Source organism: Geotrypetes seraphini, chromosome 9, assembly GCF_902459505.1.
Source record: "Geotrypetes seraphini chromosome 9, aGeoSer1.1, whole genome shotgun sequence".
NCBI lineage: Eukaryota > Metazoa > Chordata > Amphibia > Gymnophiona > Dermophiidae > Geotrypetes > Geotrypetes seraphini.
This window is the reverse complement of record NC_047092.1, coordinates 38,248,079-38,266,765: the sequence shown is the minus strand read 5'-3', so window position 1 is coordinate 38,266,765 and position 18,687 is coordinate 38,248,079. Positions and strand designations below refer to the sequence as shown.

At 39.4% G+C, this 18,687-nt stretch overlaps 1 protein-coding gene across 4 annotated transcripts in view; it reads right to left on the bottom strand.

The window, feature by feature from the left end:
- TBC1D22A (TBC1 domain family member 22A) overlaps positions 1-18,687 on the bottom strand; it is a 273,038-nt gene that overhangs the window by 107,373 nt on the left and 146,978 nt on the right. For 3 of the 4 annotated variants that reach the window (XM_033958715.1, XM_033958716.1, XM_033958714.1), the window contains one exon: positions 14,375-14,502. In XM_033958715.1, coding sequence (XP_033814606.1) covers positions 14,375-14,502 — 128 coding nt within the window. Of the gene's footprint in view, positions 1-8,403; positions 8,513-14,374; positions 14,503-18,687 lie in introns of those variants that run through there. The other variant, XM_033958717.1, reaches the window with a different exon arrangement.

The window sequence follows — 18,687 nt, the reverse complement described above, 5'->3', positions numbered from 1 at the left end:
CGGAGCCAAATATGGTCTTATGTACCCAGCCAGGATGAAAGTAACCTACAATAATCGCACTACATCATACACTGATCCTGAGGAGCTGGCTGCATTCCTAGACTCTTTGAAAATGCACTGATACGCTGAACTCTTGATATCACGATTTGCCTTTGTGTTCTCTCTTGTTATAACCTGTATGAATATATAATTCATTGTTTTTGTGAATAAGCACACCACTTTTAAATTTCCTTAAATTGAACGGGTGTGGAGTTAAGTAAGTTGTTCTATATGAGTTGTTTCTCCATGCTCACAGGAGCACCCTTAAACTGTACTATCTTATACATAATAGTAAGGTCTCTCTATTTTCTGACCTTACAATATGCTGTCACTAATAGTATACTTGCTCTTATTCTTATGCTTTCTTTCTTTCTTTTTATTCCTTCTGGCAGTAGTGTCTACCTGGTATCCTGGTTTTACCATTTGTTGTTTCATTATAAAGGTGATAATTACTATGTCTTACCATCGTATACAATAGACTATGGCTGATTTACATATCATCTCTTTTAATGTGAATGGTTTGAATCATCCTATTAAAAGGAAGAAGATAACTAATTATATGTTAAATAAACATCCCGATGTGATCTATTTACAGGAAACCCATCTCCCACCTGCTGCCGCTTCTAAATTTGATTTGAAGGGATATTCCACTCATTTGTATTCCCCTGCGACTCAGAGAAAGAAAAATGGAATATCAATACTTTTCAGTGATAAACTATCCCCTATCATTCACTCTGTTAAAACAGACTCTGATGGAAGGTGGTGTCTGGTACATGCTGCGTTGCACTCCGTGGATTTTGTGTTCCTTAATATTTACGCTCCTGTTTTGGATCATCCGGATTTTTTCAAAGACCTTCAGCTGGCGTTAGTTGAATATGACTCTTGTTCTCGAATATTGGGCGGAGATTTTAATCAAATTCAAGATATCTATATAGATCGATCATCCTCTTGCAAACCCTCAAAATCTAAATCTTTTGCAGCTCTACATGCTTTAAAAGAAGCCTTTTCTCTTGTAGATCCATGGCGTTTACTGTATCCCAAAGGTAGAGAATATTCACACTTTTCACCACCACATAATACCTACTCGAGAATTGATTTCTTCCTTCTCTCCTCCTCTCTCATTCAAGACGTGACAAATACTTTCATACACCCAATAACTCTTACAGATCATGCAGCTATTTCATTACATTTATCTATTTCTGCCCCACATAAAGAATCTCCCTCTTGGCGACTTAACAATACTCTGCTTTTAGATGAGGTAATAGTAGAAAAAATCAAATCTTTTACTACGGAATTTTTTGAAATCAACACCAAAGATCCAGAAATTTGTCCTTCTATTATTTGGGAAGCTTACAAAGCTTCTCTCAGAGGTGAATTGATCAAACTTGCTTCCTGGAAAAAAAAACAATCCATCCAAAAAGAAAAAGAACTGGAAACCTCTATTAAAAATTTAGAACTACAACATATGTCCAACCATCTACAAGATCAATCCATGCTCCAACGTATTCAAAACTTAAAATATGAATACAATACTCTAATCTCATGTACGGCCCGTCGTGACATTTTCATTTCCAACTCTGGTCACTATATGGGAGATAATCTTATGGGTCGCCCTTTGGCTAGATATCTCAAAACTAAATCAAAACGCTTGCACATCTCAGCTGTTCAAGATTCATCAGGACAATTAGCCAGAACCAGATCTCTGATTTCTTCCCAATTTGAAAAATTTTATACTACCTTATATCAATCTGATTTTCCAGCCTCTGAAATGGATTTAGACTCATTTCTATCCTCACTAGCTCATCCAACTATATCGGAATCTATTAAAGCAAAACTGGATGCTCCTATAACTATATCTGAGATTGAAAATGCTATAACCTCTCTACCCACCGGGAAAGCTCCGGGCCCGGATGGCTTTACAAATGAGTTTTTCAAATGTTTTCGAACCCTATTGACTCCTCAACTCCTTGCATATTATGATTTCCTTCACTCCACTCCGGACAAACAATTTAATTTCGCTGAGGCCACGATTGTAGTTATTCCCAAGCCAGACAAAGATGCTACTCTGGTTAAAAATTTTCGTCCTATCTCTCTTCTTAATTTGGATTACAAAATTATGGCTAAATTACTTGCACTAAGACTCACCACAGTGATCCCATCTCTCGTACATGGAGATCAAACTGGATTCATCAAATATAGATACATTGGGGATAATCTTCGTTTATTTCATCATATCAATGCTCACGCCAAATCAATGTCGGATCCAGTGATTGGTCTAGCCATTGATGCCGAGAAGGCCTTTGACCGAGTGGAGTGGCCTTTCTTATTCCGAGTTCTGAAATGGTACAACTTTGGTTCTTTCTTTACAGACTGGATAGAAACATTATACAGACAACCCACGGCTCGTATCTTGATTAACAACTCTCTCTCTAATAGATTTTCCCTCCATAGAGGTACCCGTCAAGGCTGTCCTCTTTCACCATTATTATTTGATTTAGCATTGGAACCTCTATTGACAGCTATCAGACAATGTTCCTTAATTAAAGGTATTCCGTCGTCCAATCGAGAGATTAAACTAGCAGCTTACGCTGACGATATTCTTCTCTTTCTAAAAAATCCTCTTATCTCTTTACCTCATTTTATCCACATCGTATCTCAATACTCTCAAATATCTGGATATTCTGTTAATTGGGAGAAATCAGAGATTTTTCCGCTAAATGATCACATTTCCTCCTCAGATCTAGCTCATTTTCCTTTTCCATGGTCACAGGGAGCTGTAAAATATTTAGGGATTTTAATACATAAAGACCCATTACTTGCTCAGGATCTCAATATATCTAAAATCAAAAACTTAGTTTCAAGTACTACATCTCGTTGGTCCCCGCTTTATTTGTCCTGGTGGGGTAGAATAGCCTCTATTAAAATGACCTTAGCCCCACAAATTAATTATACTCTATCTATGCTTCCCCTTCTCTGCCATAAATCATTCTTTCATTGGCTTAATATGAAAATTACTGAATTTATTTGGAACAAGAAAAAACCTCGTATTGCTCTCGCCAAGCTGAAGGCCTCTAAGATTAATGGTGGCTTAAATTTACCTGATTTTTATTATTACTACATCGCCTCCTTAGCCAAATACGGAGCTCACTGGATTGTTGACTCATATCCACAGGATAAACCAGCATGGTTTGAAATGGAATGCTTTTTATGTGCACCACTACACATCTCTTGCTTCCTTACAGTGTCGATACCTAGACACTTGAGAAAATATTCTTTGTTGAGTGCAACGCAACATGCTTTTCAACTATTAGATGCAGCGGCTGAGATCTCTGTTGCTGAAGGCCCACTTATGTCCCTTTGGAATAATTCTAAAATTCAAAATAAGGGTAGATCCCTTTCATGGAAGAGGTGGCAACGGGCAGGGGTGTGGTTTGTTCATCAATTGATCTCCTCCACTTCATTTATCCCATTTGATACTTTTTGTTCTGTAAACTCACTCCCATCCTCTATATATCCCCAATGGCTTACGCTTACTGAAATACTAGCTAATGTACAAATGCGCCCTGACTTTATGACCTCTCAACAAACTATTCGTCACTGGTCTACTTTGGCTTTACTGAAAGGTAGGGCGATATCTCTTTTTTATAGCATCTTAAGAGATCACACCTTCACCTTTACACCTCAATCCATGAACCATTGGGGCTCTATCCTAAAGACCACGCTTTCTGAAATAGATTGGGAACTCTTCTGGTCATCTACAAATCGCCCTCTATTATCCTCAAGAGTTTCGCAATCAATGTTCTTTGTTATGTGGAATGCAGTATGGACTCCATTTCGAATGTGGAAAGCGAAACTGAAACAAGACCCTACCTGTTGGAACTGTTTGAAAGAGCCTGGAACTCTTGATCACATGCTTCTTCACTGCACTATGGTTCATTCCTTTTGGACTCGTATCTGGGACACCATAAAATCTATTACCAAATGTTCAGAAGCTATTTCCATAGACATTATAATCCTTCGTTCTCAACACCCTTGTTTCGCACTATCAAACTGTCCTCCTAAACTTATTGACACCATGATTGTGACAGCTCTTATGCACATTTTGAAAAATTGGAAGTCACCCACACTACTAGACTACACCTTTTGGTGGAACTCCTTAAGCATGTACCACAAATTCGAATCATATGCATATGAAAAGAACACGATATCTCGTTTATCTACAAATTTGGTGCGAAATAAATCACCTTGGTCATTCTTAGATTCATATGTTCATTCTGCCTTGTAGACACTTCTGCCTCTCTCTCTTTCTTTATCTCTCTTTTTTCTTTTTTATTTCAATTCATCTTCTCTGCTTTTCTATCCTTTCTATTTCTTTTCTTAGCAGTTTCAAATACTCTGAATTCTTCTTACTAATCTACTATATGCAAATAACAGCAATTATGGTTTCTTTTGTTTCTACATCACTATTTCTTATTCAATTTTTATGTATTTGAACTGCTTTCTGTATATTACTTATAATATTCAATAAAATTAATGAACTAAAAAAAAAAAAAAAAAAAAAAAAAAAGATACAGTAGAACTATAAAAAAAAAAAAAAAAAAGAAATAATTAATAGCAGTAGTAGTGATCCATTCACACGACGACAGGATGACCTTTTTTGAAAAATATTTCCTTGATAGCAATTAACATTTAGATTCTAAAACCGCTACTAACTTCTGAAAGCCAACAATACAGAAAGGCTGGACATATACAGTTATCATTTCATCTATAGCAGGGATGTCCAAACTTTTGGCTTCACTGGGCCGCATTGGCTGAAAAAAATGTTTCTGGGGCTGCACAAAAACGCTACAGTAAGACTCAGGAGGGAGCCGGCAAGACGGTAAACACCCAGGGGCAGCAAAGGAAAACACTGCATCACTCTCAACCGGGGCCACACAAAATACTTTACTGGGCCGCATGCAGCCATTGGGCCGCAGGTTGGACACCCCTGATCTATAGCTTCAGGAATTTTTTTTTAGCATCCAGGATATCCACTGTTTTTTTGTTTAAAATCAAAACCTTTGCACATTTTCTGACTGGACTTTAGATGGGTGTAGAATCATGCCTCAACAACACATATTTAAATTCCTCATGATATTTGGGCTTTAAGTGGTTGTTTAAAACAGAAGTCATGAAAAGTTTAGACTGACCAACACCCTGCAAAATCATTGCTCTGCAAATGCAGCAAATTGCATTGCTCAGATCTTCATTAATAAGTATTTCCATTCTGGATTTTTTTTAACCATTACATTTAAACACTTCTAAATGAAAATGCTCTGACCCAATGGACCCATATAGCTGTGCATCAATGCTCTGACCCAATGAAGGAGAGAGAGAAGAGAAGCAGGACCACCCCCTCTAACCTCACTAGCACTGCAGTTGTACCTCTTGACGTTCCCTTCTAAGCACTTGATTTATTTTAAGGGTTTTTATATTTTCTTTGAATCTTCTCATATACTGTATTGGTCTTCATAGCACAATAGAGCAGCTGATACTCTAGGAAACGTCACCTCTTCCTAGATGTTGAGACTTTAATGTAGTCAGCCACTTTCAGTTTTGTTGTGGTAGGTGTTTTTTTGTTCATTATCCTCAGAAATCATGGAGGCATTTTTTTGGATCTCCATATATTGTGATCTAATATTTCTCATAAGTTAATTAAAATGCTATTTTGTTATCCTCTGTGTAGAAATGTCTGGGTTTAAAGCAGTACTTGAATGTAAAGTGTAAATTGATATAAAATAAATATAAAGGGTAAAGGTTCATGGATTTCATAGACTGCCTGTCTCTGGCACAGCAAAAGAGATTTACATTTATTATATGCAAACACACTCTATCCCTAGTGGGATCACTAAGGCCCCGGATTCTACAAGAGCCTTTGAACTTTAGGAGGCAGTAGCTGTCCTACCACCACCTAACTTAATTGGTTTAATTACCTTTAATCGATGCAATAATTGATTGCATCATTTAAAAGCAATTAAACAGACATTTTTAAAAAAGGCGACACCTCCACAAATGGCGCCAGAAGAGTGACTACAAGCGCCTAAGGGTAAAATAAGCATGGTTAATGCCAGAAGTATCCTTAGGCATTGGTAGGTGCCTCCATAGTTGTGATTCTCATCACAGATAGGTGCCAGGTCTTGAAAATCCTGGCCTACATTTCTGGTGCCTATCTGTGACGTGGCCGCGATTCTATAAAAGACACTTTTGAGTGATTGGCACATGATCGGCGCCGCTTTTGTGGGCGGCTGCCAATACCGGTGCTGCTTATAGAAGCCGGGCCTAAGTGTTTCTATAGTATATTTGCATTTTCTCTACTGCCTTAAACTGACAGGCAAGTTAAAGTGGTTTACAATTCAAATAAAAAATGAAAAGGAACTCCAGCATAAAACAGAAGAGACCAATGTAAATCACTCACACAAAAGTAAAATAGCACACAAGATACTTGTACAATTTACAGTTGTGTCACATCCATCAGCATCCCCAAACGCTTGCTTGAAAAGTCATGTTTTGACTGTCTTAAAATTTCATAAAATCTGGGACAATGGAAAGTTAAGTGATTTGTCAAGGATCACAAGAGGCCACAGTGGGAATCAAACCCAGCTCCACAGCCCATTTGCATTAACCATTAGGCTATTCTGCCACTCTATGTGTATTGTCTTCTTTATATCCATACCCAAAACCAAGCCTGCTTCTAGATACACAAACACAGAAGGAATAAATATCCATTCTAAGAAACATATCATGCACAAGATATACAGCACTTATTAAAATCATGCTTGCCTTTCATTATATTAGGATATGCTCTGAAGAGTACAGAAAACTGATTCAGTTTTTAGCAACAGTTTACAACCATTAACCTAATTTATTAAGCAACATGAACTGAGAAATAAGAACTTAACCCTCATTAGCTAACTAGTCCACAAGTGATCTACAACACACAAATGAATAACATTTTAGACATACAAGTACATAATGTCTAATTATATATTAAATTAATTCTATCACCTTTTGGATACTAACCAACTAACCTCATATATCAATTTAATTATGCTTCAAATCTTAATTTTAAAGAAGCTGGGTGCTAGTGAATTAATTAATGTGAATAATAAAGAAAAGTACAGGCATTGTTTCAATATATAGTGAGCACCAATTTCACATTCATTTCCTTTTACCATAAACACTATTTTAGATTTCTTCCTGGAATTGTTTGTTCATTAAAGAGAACACAATGATATCACATTGTAACAATATTTTACTTTTTTTTGTTCCTAGGTAATAAGTATGCTTTCTTAATTGCCTATGTCACAAACGTATAGAAAATGGCTATCATTCTCCTCAAACTTTGCTTTTGTGACCAGGACACTGATATTTTGAAATTTACCTTTTTTTGCAGAGTATTCCAGATTGATTACAAGCTGAGTAACTTTAGGAGCTCTTTTATTAAGGTACAAATATGTGACAGATGCATTTTGCTATTTATGCAGCCAATTTATCAAGACAAGAGGGAAAAAGTACTCCATAGAAGCATCTGCTAAGATGTGCAATGCCTACAAGGCATATTTCAACATGCCTGCTGGGGATCAAGACATACCCTGTGCACCTCACTGCCAAAAAAAAACTCTGGAAGGTAAGGCAATTTTGTTTCTCACTAGGATAGTGGAATTTAAATTTTGCAATTTTCAACATTATTTGAAAATATATCAAATATGAAATATGTTGTGAGGATCTCATACACATTGGTCATAGATGAAATAAATTTATTGTTTTCATTACTACAGTTTCATTTTGTTCTACAGGATGGTACAGAGGGGAAAATAAAGCCATTAAGTTTGCTATTTCTGCATGGTGGACCTTTCCAAATATTGAACTGGCGAGAATGCATCTACAATCACATATCCGGACATTCCTTCATCCATCACCGTGGTACCACACTGCCATGAGTTCCCCATACCCACTCTCCCAGAGAGAGAGAGAGCAGCTGTCTTCAGAAAAGAGCAGCAAGTCACAGAGTGTAGATGATGAGAGAAACACATACTATCTAAACCAGGGATCTCAAAGTCCCTCCTTGAGGGCCGCAATCCAGTCGGGTTTTCAGGATTTCCCCAATGAATATGCATGAGATCTATGTGCATGCACTGTTTTCAATGCATATTCATTGGGGAAATCCTGAAAACCCGACTGGATTGCGGAGGGACTTTGAGATCCCTGATCTAAACCAAAAAGACCTCAAGAACTTGATCAGAGATTTTGTTCTCATCAAGACCAATGCCAAACTTTTGACATCTAGGGTCAAGCAGTGGAACTTGTTGGATTAAAGTGTTGAAGTCATAGATCAGAGGAAGCATCACCAAGCTTTTTCCACCTTCTTCACTCATCTAGATGAGTTCTGCTTCAGCCACAATGTAGTCAATCTGTTTGAGGCAATTGGAATCACCTGTAACCCAAAAGAGTGGCATCTCTTCATTGACAGCTTATCCAGGAGCATCAAACTCATGCTGCTTCATAACACGAACAAGTGCCTGTCTCTTCCACTGACTCATTCAGTGCACCTCAAAGACGATTACAACAGTATCAAGATCTTACTAGGTATCTTGAACTATGATGAGTACAGCTGGGAGGTCATTGGAGACTTCAAAATGGTGGCATTTCTAATGGGTCTCCAAGGCCATTTTACTAAGGTGCGCTAGCGTTTAGCGCACGCAGGAAATTACCGCACGCTACACTTCTAGAACTAACACCAGCTCAATGCTGGCGTTAAGGTCTAGCGCGCGCGGCAATGTAGCGCGTGCTATTTCACGCGTTAAAGCCCTAGCGCACCTTAGTAAAAGGAGCCGTAAGTTTTCCTGCCATCTCTGCCTTTGGGAGAGCAAGGACACAAAGGTGCACTACCAAAAGCGGGACAGGCCACAGCTTACTGAGTTCTCTGTGGGGAGAAACGTCGTCAAATGAGAACCAGTGGTGGACCCCCAGAAGATGCTGATGCCATCACTGCACATCAATTTGGACCTAATGAAACAATTTGTCAGAGCTCTAGATAAGGAGTCGGCAGTCAAGTACCTTCATCTTCCCTAATCTGTCTGAGGCAAAGTTCAAAGCTGATATCTTTGTCGGAGCACAGATAAAGAAGATCTTCGAGTGTAAGAAATTTCCCAAGAAACTAAGTAAGAAGGAGAAAGTGGCTTAGAACAGCTTTGTCATAGTGGTTTGGGGGCTTCCTGGGCATTCACAAGCCCGTAAACTACGTGGAGTTGGTTGAGAATCCGGTGAAGAATTACATTAAATAGACTGTAGGATGTCTCTCAAAGTCCATGTTTTTGATGCTCATCTTGAGACATTCAAAGAGAAAATGGGAGCATACTCAGAGGAGCAAGGTGAGCGCTTCCACCAGGATATACCAGACTTCAAACACCACTACCAAGATCAACATATAATGAGTCACAAACTGAGCAGTACTTGCCAAAAGGTGTAGGGAAGGAGCCCAACTGTATAACTGACACCAAAATGATATAATAATGGTGAAGTATGTCCTCAGTGGGAGGATGCAAGCTTCAGGAAGCACAAAGTTCAAAAAGAACCTCAGCCACCATGCTTTTTCCAGAGTGAGATAAACTTACAAGTTAGCCCCACACTATCATAGGAACATACTATGTATGATTAAAATATTTAATTAACTTATATAATGCAATTACTATCAATATAATTCATAAAATAACAGGGGAAATCCTTCTCCACCCCTCCAGCCAAGAGAGTTAAAGTAAACAAGCTGACAAAAGTCAACAGCAGTAGTATTTAGCTTGATGAGTCAGATTGTGGAAAGAGAAACTTCTTGTCAAACTCTCCTCTAATCTCCAGGGTTTGACCAGGCTTGGTTTCAGGGTCCAAAACCCATTCCTCAGGAACCAAACATCAGGAGAAAAGACGCAAAACTGCCAAACTTTCAAAAATTTGACAGCTGAAAATTAACGTGCTGAATACTCAGCAGGGGGAGGCGAGCCGAGCAACAGACACTGCCAATTAAGAAGACCTGATGATGTCAAAATTTAAAGAAACACCTATACCTACAAGGGGAGCAGTTGTAAAAAGAACTAATGACAAAGGAATTTAACGAAACAGGTGCCAATTTAAAAAAAATACCTGTCATGATAAAAACAGAACGCTCTTTTCAAAATAATCCAGTAATAAGAGCAGCATATGCATATGGGGCGTAGTGTTTTTTTCTACTTTCCCTTGAAAGTGAATCTGTTTTCCTTTGTATTTTCACATTTTCATTCTCTTTTGTGTTTTCCTCAGCTCATTAGTTTTAACAGCATTTTTTTTTTGTCTTGGCATCTTATTACAGTACCATAGGTCACAGACCACCAATTTTAGATTCTACTCCTTCTTATTCAGCACAGATATCTTTAGGTGTACGGAATTGTTTTCATAACATGTCGTATACGATCTATCTGTCCTTTACTACAATTGTCTGCCATAAATGTTTTAGTTCATGCCCTTGTTATTAATCATTTAGATTATTTCAATTCATTATATAAAGGTATACAACTAAAATAACTAAAACAAATATAACTAATTCAAAATATAGCCATAAAACTTATAACTGGTCATAAAAATTATGATCACGTCACTCCATTACTTAAATCAGCCCATTGGCTACCTGTATCTCATCGGATTACTTATAAAATGCTTTTACCAGTTTTCAAAATACATCTCTCAGATGTCCCTCTTTTTTTACATACATTTTTGATACCTTGTACCCCTTTATGAATACTTAGATCTCTCAATCAGAATCGTCTGATAGTCCCCACATTTAAAAGATCTTTTTAGATTATATTTGTAGTTCCATTTTTTTTTCTTCTATTCATCGCAGTGAATTATACACACAGGCACTTGTTGTTATCTTCATTTTTTTGCAGTATATTTTATACCTTATTTACCATGGACCCCTGACGAAGGCGTGTTGGGTCTCTTGGTTGGTAAAAAGGTTTTATATTACTGCATTTTAACCTTAGTACAATAAACTTTTGCCTGCATCTTGTACATTATCTGCAGTTTTTGTTTGGTTTTACAAGACTTCTATAAATATTCAGACCTGAGCTGGGAGGTTGTGGAGGAACCCAAGAGGATTTTGTTCTAACTAGAGATCCATCAATCTCTTCAGTCGCATGAGTGAAAAAATATTCTTTTAAATGTAGAGAGTGAAAAAAACTCTCTAAACTCACTTTTAATGGAAAAGACTGCATAAAGTTAACAAGGACAAAAGATAAACCCTTCTTCAAAACTGAGATCTCATTTTCTGTTAGTTGATGCTTGGATAGATTGATAATTACTAATTCTTCTTCTGGGATCGAGTTGTAGGTTGTCCCCAATTCTCCGTTTCTTCCTCCTATATCCACTTTGGACTTTTGCCACTTTTTTCTGTGTTGACTCCATGCTTCTAAAAAATGCTTCAGAAGCATCCCAATGCTTCATGACTAATATACAGTGGTACCTCAGAATCCAAACGCCCCAGAACTCGAACAACTTGAAAACCAAACTATTTTTTTAATTAATTTTTGCCCCGGAATCCGAACGCTGCTTTGGAATCTGAACATACGGGAACTATAAGCGTTGCTCAGCCCAAAGCTTCCCCTCTGGCGAAGCTTCCTGTTTCCATCTGGGTGGTTTGCATCAGAGGGAAGCTTTGGGCTGAGCATCTCTTGCAGTTGCTGTTGCCGATCTTGCTGCCTATGCTAGCGGGGGCCCGATCTTGCTGTCTATGCTGGCGGGGGCCTGATCTTTCTGTCTATGCCGTCAGGGGCCCGATCTTTCTGTCTATGCCGGCGGGGGCCCGATCTTGCTGTCTATGCCATGTGCTTACTGTTAAATTTATTTGAAAATCTGAGTTTGTGGAACCAAAGAATGGATTAATCCAGTTTCTATTATTTTCAGTGGGAAAAACTGTCTTGGAACTCGAACGTAGAGAATGACACGGTGACAAAATTCATCACCATCCCCGTCCCTGCGGATAACCGCGGGAAATAATCCCATGTCATTTTTTAGTGTCTATTTCAGCCTCAGTCCTTCTACACCAGCATTCTTCAAAGCAAAGCTTGAGGGTCAGTAGTTGCGGCCATTCATACTCTGATTCTTCCCTCTCTCCTTAAAGAATGACATGAAGATTGTTTACCACGGTTATCTGCGGGGACGGGAACGGTAATGAATTTTGTAACCGTGTCATTCTCTACTCGAACGTTTTGGAACTCGAACGGGATTCTGGAACGGATTAAGTTCGGATTCCGAGGTACCACTATATTGATGTCAGGATGCCAGGGAAACAAGGAAGACTGGGCTCTCACTCCGCACAATATAGAGCAGGGATCAGAGGGGAACTGATGGGAGTTCAAGTTTAACTCCCACAAAGAGTTCACAATTAGCTTATTCAGAGCTAAGAGTCTGAACAGCTGGTAGACCACAGGAGGTCATCCCCTTGACTGAGGGCTACCTCTGTATCTTGCATACCAGCCTGTAATCCTGCATCTCTTTACAAGGACAGCATGCTCTATGACAGTAAAAGTATACAAATAGACTCCTCATCATCTGAGCCTCCCTCAGAAAGGCCCACCAGATCCTGGCCAAGATCTGACACTGAGGTAGATGCACCCTGGGAGCCCAAGCCTCTCACGCACCTCCTGGAGTACTGCCACACTTCCCCTGGGGATCTCGTACATCCAGATAAGCTCTCCACAGCAGATTGACAAATTCTGGAGAAAATGCTGCATTAGACAGCACAAAGTCTCCTTTAGATGACTCCAGCTTGAATTTCTTGGGCTCTGCGGTCTCCACACTCCTGCGTTTCGAATGACCGCCATTCTGGAGCTCTGGATGGAATTTTACATCTAACCAATAGACCCCTGACGGCTCTTCAGACCTAGAGAACAAAGGGGAGGCTAAGCTGGTTGCTCCTTCCCCCTCCCCCTTCACATGTTATGCAACACGTGGCACAAGGGCATTCTTCGGGGGCCCATCTAGCACAAACCTGGCATGAATTAGGGGTAAAGGAACCTGAGGACTCCATTCCTGCCAGTTTTGAGGCAAGATGAGGCGATTTGAAAACTTTGAAAAAAAAAAATCAGGAAATCCAAGATGGCCACCATAACAGTGTTTTGGCACCAAAAAACAGCTCAAAAATGCTTTAATTAAAATAAAAATCCAGTGATATTAGGAGTTTGGAGGTGGGAAAACCTAAGGGAAGGGGCAAAAACCAAAAAAAAAGTTTTTAAAGACCTCCCCACCCCGTAACAGCCTTACTCACTGTGACTTGTGTTGGAAATGTGCTGAAGCCTGCCTTAGCTCCAAAGGTACCTGGATGTGGGAGAAGAAATCACTGCCCCAAATGTACCACTCCTCCAATGTTACATCTTCAGGCTGCCAGTCGGGCTGGTGTCTGACTGAGTCTCAAAACCCTGCAGACCCGCAGACATGAAAAGGGGGTGAAACACAGCCTGTGGAACCTTGTTGAGTCCCCTACAGATGCCTGACAGCCTGCGCTCAAGTCCCTGCAACTCAGTAGGTGAGCAATGCTACAAGGGAAACAGATCCCGAGCTCCAAAAAGTTTCTGCAGGCTGGCCAACAGGCCACTGTCAGCTGCAGAACTCAGTCTGCTGCTTCTCCTTGCAGGCAGAGCTGAACCCTCAATGAGGGGAGCTCTGAGCACTGCAAAGTCATCAAAAATTTACAAAAAGAACAGAAAATACCAAAAAAATAAAGAAATATACAGAGCAGATCAGAAAGACTCCTGGCTCGCATGCACAAGGAAAAGCTGAAGTGAGCACAGCAAAGCCCTTTATTGGAGGAGGAGGGATTCAAAAGCTGGCATGGATTCCTTCAGCACAGCTTATGAGAATGGGAATATTACCTGTCCGTCTAGAATGACACACCCATTGCACTAGAAAATACATTATGATGGAACATACTTCCTAAATTACAGAAAAACACTTAACTTATTTTTGAGCATAAATGGACTTACTTCCTTCTGCCATTGCAGATAGTGCATACTATCTTTTCAGAGAGTGTTCTTATAGATGTGTATTCAATTATATAATTTTATAAAGGCCATATTCTCTGTTTTAATCTGCTTTACACACAGAAAACACTTTATAAAATTACCTTCATTATGTAGACTAATAAGCAAATTATATCTATGATTATAAATTCCATGTCAAAAATTACACTTACAAGAAATCTAGATATAACCTAAGTGACATCTTAGCATGCATTTAATTGGAGTCATGCAGATATATTGATGTAAGTGCTCACCTGATATGTATCCCATAGCCTTATAGTGCATCGCAGGGGAACCTCTCTCATCAGCAGATTATTCATCCAACGGAAAGCAAACTGCAGATATTCGACCTCATACCGATGCAAGTGTCTATGTACTTGTTCTGAAAGACAAAATTAAGGATGCTTGGTATGCTTATATTTGAAGTTATAATTATAATTTAAACAGTAAGAAAACTCTTAACAAAACACTTTAGAAACATCTGAGCTGTACAATGAATAAATAATGAGAAAATACACAACTAGACTCAATAACATATTAGTGTTGGATACATTATTTAAATATTCATATATTAGTTTGTAATACAATAACGGAAATTAAAAAAAAAATCATGTTACTAGAAAAAAATCATTCTAACCAAAGGACAAATTACAGGAGTCAACTAACCCAGAAGAAGTGGTTACAAGGAGTGTACCAAAAAAGAAGACACTAAAGACCGAAACACAGGGAAAGGAAATGAAGACACTTAAATGCCAGGATCTAAACTGCATATATACTAATGCAATGAGCCTAGGAAACAAAATGGGGGAATTAGAAGCCGTGGCCAATGCAGAAGACTTAGACATCATTGGAATCTCTGAAACATGGTGGAATGAGGAAAGCAAATGGGATACAGCACTGCCGGGATTTAAGCTCTATCGCCAGGACAGGTCAGGACAGAAAGGAGGTGGAATAGCCCTATACATCAAAGAAACCATACAATCGACAAGAATAGACACAGTGGAGACGACCAACAAGCTGGAATCGCTATGGGTTAAAATACCAGGTAGAAAGGGACATGAAATAAAGATGGGCCTATACTATCGCCCACCCGGGCAAACCGGAGATATCGATAAGGAAATGGAAGCCGAGATGAAACAAGAATGCAAAAACGGTTGCACAGTTATTATGGGAGATTTCAACTACCCCGGGATAGACTGGAGTCTTGGAAACTCAAAATGCGCTAGGAAACAGAATTCCTGGAGGTTACACAAGATTGCTTCATGGAGCAGCTTGTTAGAGAGCCGACGAGAGGAAATGCCACTTTGGATCTAATCCTAAATGGGTTAATGGGACCAGCAAAGGAAGTGGAAGTAGTGGGACCGTTGGGAAACAGTGACCATAACATGATCAAGTTCAAGGTTGAAGCAGGAATACCAAAAGGAAAGAGAACCATGGCGACAACTTTCAACTTCAGAAAAGGAAACTATGAAGCAATGAGGAAAATGGTAAGGAAGAAACTTAGGAACACTTCCAAGAAATGGAGGATGGTAGAACATGCCTGGTCTTTTTTCAAGGACACAGTGAGCGAGGCGCAAAATCTGTACATCCCCAGATTCAGAAAGGGGAGCAAAAAGAGTCGAATAAAGGACCCGATATGGATGTCTAAAATAGTGAAGGAAGCGATAAGTAATAAGAAAAATTCATTCAGGAGATGGAAAAAGGACAAAACTGAAGGAAACTGGATAGAGCACAGGAAGTATCAAAAAGAATGTCACCGTGTGGTTCGAAAAGCTAAAAGAGAGTATGAAGAGAAGTTAGCCAGGGAGACTCGTAATTTCAAACTGTTCTTTAGATATGTTAAAGGGAAACAGCCAGCTAGGGAGGAGGTGGGACCGCTGAATGATGGAGTCAGGAAGGGAGTAGTGAAGGAGGAGAAAGAAGTCGCGGAAAGACTGAACATGTTCTTTTCGTCTGTATTTACAAACGAAGACACAACCAACATACCGGAACCTGAGCAATTCTTCAATGGAAATCAAGCAGAAAAATTAACATTCATGGAAGTGAGCCTTGAAGACGTGCGCAGGCAGATAGATAAACTAAAAATAGACATATCTCCAGGTCCGGACGGAATCCATTCAAGGGTTCTGAAGGAACTAAAGGAGGAGATAGCAGAACTACTGCAGCAAATATGCAATCTATCCCTGAAAACAGGCGTGATCCCGGAGGATTGGAAGACGGCCAACATCACGCCCATCTTTAAAAAGGGATCAAGAGGTGACCCGGGAAACTACAGACCGGTGAGTCTGACCTCGGTTCCCGGAAAAATGGCGGAAGCACTGATAAAAGAAAACATCGATGATCACTTGGAAAGAAACAAACTTCTGATAACCAGCCAACATGGTTTCTGCAGGGGGAGATCGTGCCTAACCAACTTACTACACTTCTTCGAAGGAATTAACAAACAGATGGACAGAGGTGACCCCATAGACATCATATACCTTGATTTCCAAAAAGCCTTTGACAAGGTGCCCCATGAACGATTACTCCGGAAACTGAAGAACCATGGGGTGGACGGAGACGTACATAGATGGATCAGAAACTGGTTGGCAGGTAGGAAACAAAGGGTAGGGTTGAAGGGACACTACTCTGACTGGAGGAGGGTCACGAGTGGTGTTCCGCAGGGCTCGGTGCTCGGGCCGCTGTTATTTAATATATTCATAAATGATCTAGAAACAGGGACGAAGTGTGAGATAATAAAATTTGCAGATGACACCAAACTATTTAGGGAAGCCCGGACTAAAGAGGATTGTGAGGAATTGCAAAGGGACTTGAACAAACTAGGAGAATGGGCGACAAAATGGCAAATGAAGTTCAACGTTGAGAAATGTAAAGTATTGCATGTGAGAAGCAGAAACCCGAGATACAACTATACGATGGGAGGGATGTCATTGAATGAGAGTACCCAAGAGAGGGACTTGGGGGTAATGGTGCGCAGCGGCCGCTAAGAGAGCAAATAGAATGCTAGGTATAATCAAGAAGGGTATTACAGCCAGGACGAAAGAAGTTATCCTGCCGCTGTATCGGGCGATGGTGCGCCCACACCTGGAATACTGTGTCCAGTTTTGGTCGCCATACCTTAAGAAGGATATGGCGTTACTCGAGAGAGTTCAGAGAAGAGCGACACGTCTGATAAAAGGGATGGAAAACCTTTCATACGCTGAGAGATTGGAGAAACTGGGTCTTTTTTCCCTGGAGAAGAGGAGACTTAGAGGGGATATGATAGAGACTTATAAGATCATGAGGGGCATAGAGAGAGTAGAGAGGGACAGATTCTTCAAACTTTCAAAAAATAAAAGAACAAGAGGGCATTCAGAAAAGTTGAAAGGGGACAGATTCAATACAAATGCCAGGAAGTTCTTCTTTACCCAACGTGTGGTGGACACTTGGAATGCGCTTCCAGAGGACGTTATAGGGCAGAATACAGTAATGGGATTTAAGAGAGGATTGGACATTTTCCTGCTGGAAAAGGGAATAGAAGGGTATAAATAGAGGATTACTGCTCAGGTCCTGGACCTGTTGAGCCGCCGCGTGAGCGGACTGCTGGGCAAGATGGACCTCAGGTCTGACCCAGCAGAGGCATTGCTTATGTTCTTATGATATAACTGTCGATCCATAACTGTAGCCTAATACAAATACTACGCATGTCATCAGTAGCTAAATAATTTTCATGCAGTTGTCATTAACTAAATAGCTTTGACCCTTGGTCTTTAAATTGACTGCTCCTGGATTTCTCAAGGGAGAGAAAATGAATCCATGAAATAAAGCAGAATAATTTATTAACGTTGCCTTTTACAAAACCGCGGTAGAGATTTTTATCATGGGCCAGTGAGGTCAATGCTTCAACACTCATAGAATTCCTATGAGCATTGGGGCATTTACCTTACCGGCCAGGGGTAGAAACATCTATTGCAGCTTTGTAAAAGGATCCCTAAATTAATAATGATTTGGCCTGTAACATGCGCAAAAGTATAGAAATAGAGAATCTTTAACTCTAGTAAACATTACATTTTAGAACACACATGCCTGACTTTAGCCCAAAGAACATTTCCTGTCTGAGAATAAAAGGTATTCATGTTCACACAAATGCTATTTTTATGATATTATTAAGGAATCACTGTTAGGAAAATGACTAAAAACCAATATTGATCAGTAATAAAACTTGGGCACACCCTATTTTGTTACCTACAAAAATAAACATGCTGGTGTCCTTTTTAGGCACATATAGGGAACAAAAAGAGAGATTTAAATCCAAAATTTCAAAAACAAACACTTTTACTGTATACCATATAAAAGACGACTATAATATTGATGACATGAATACTGATGATGATTTATTCATGTTCGATTTGTTGTACTGTATGTGATTCAGTTTGTGTATGTACTCTATTGTGACCCACCTTGGGAAAGGCGAGGTATAAATAAATAAATACAAATACAAATAATGAATGTGTGTTGAAATCAAATAGAAACACACTAAAAAGCATATGGTTTTAACAGACAAGAAACTTCTACGGAAGGCAATTTC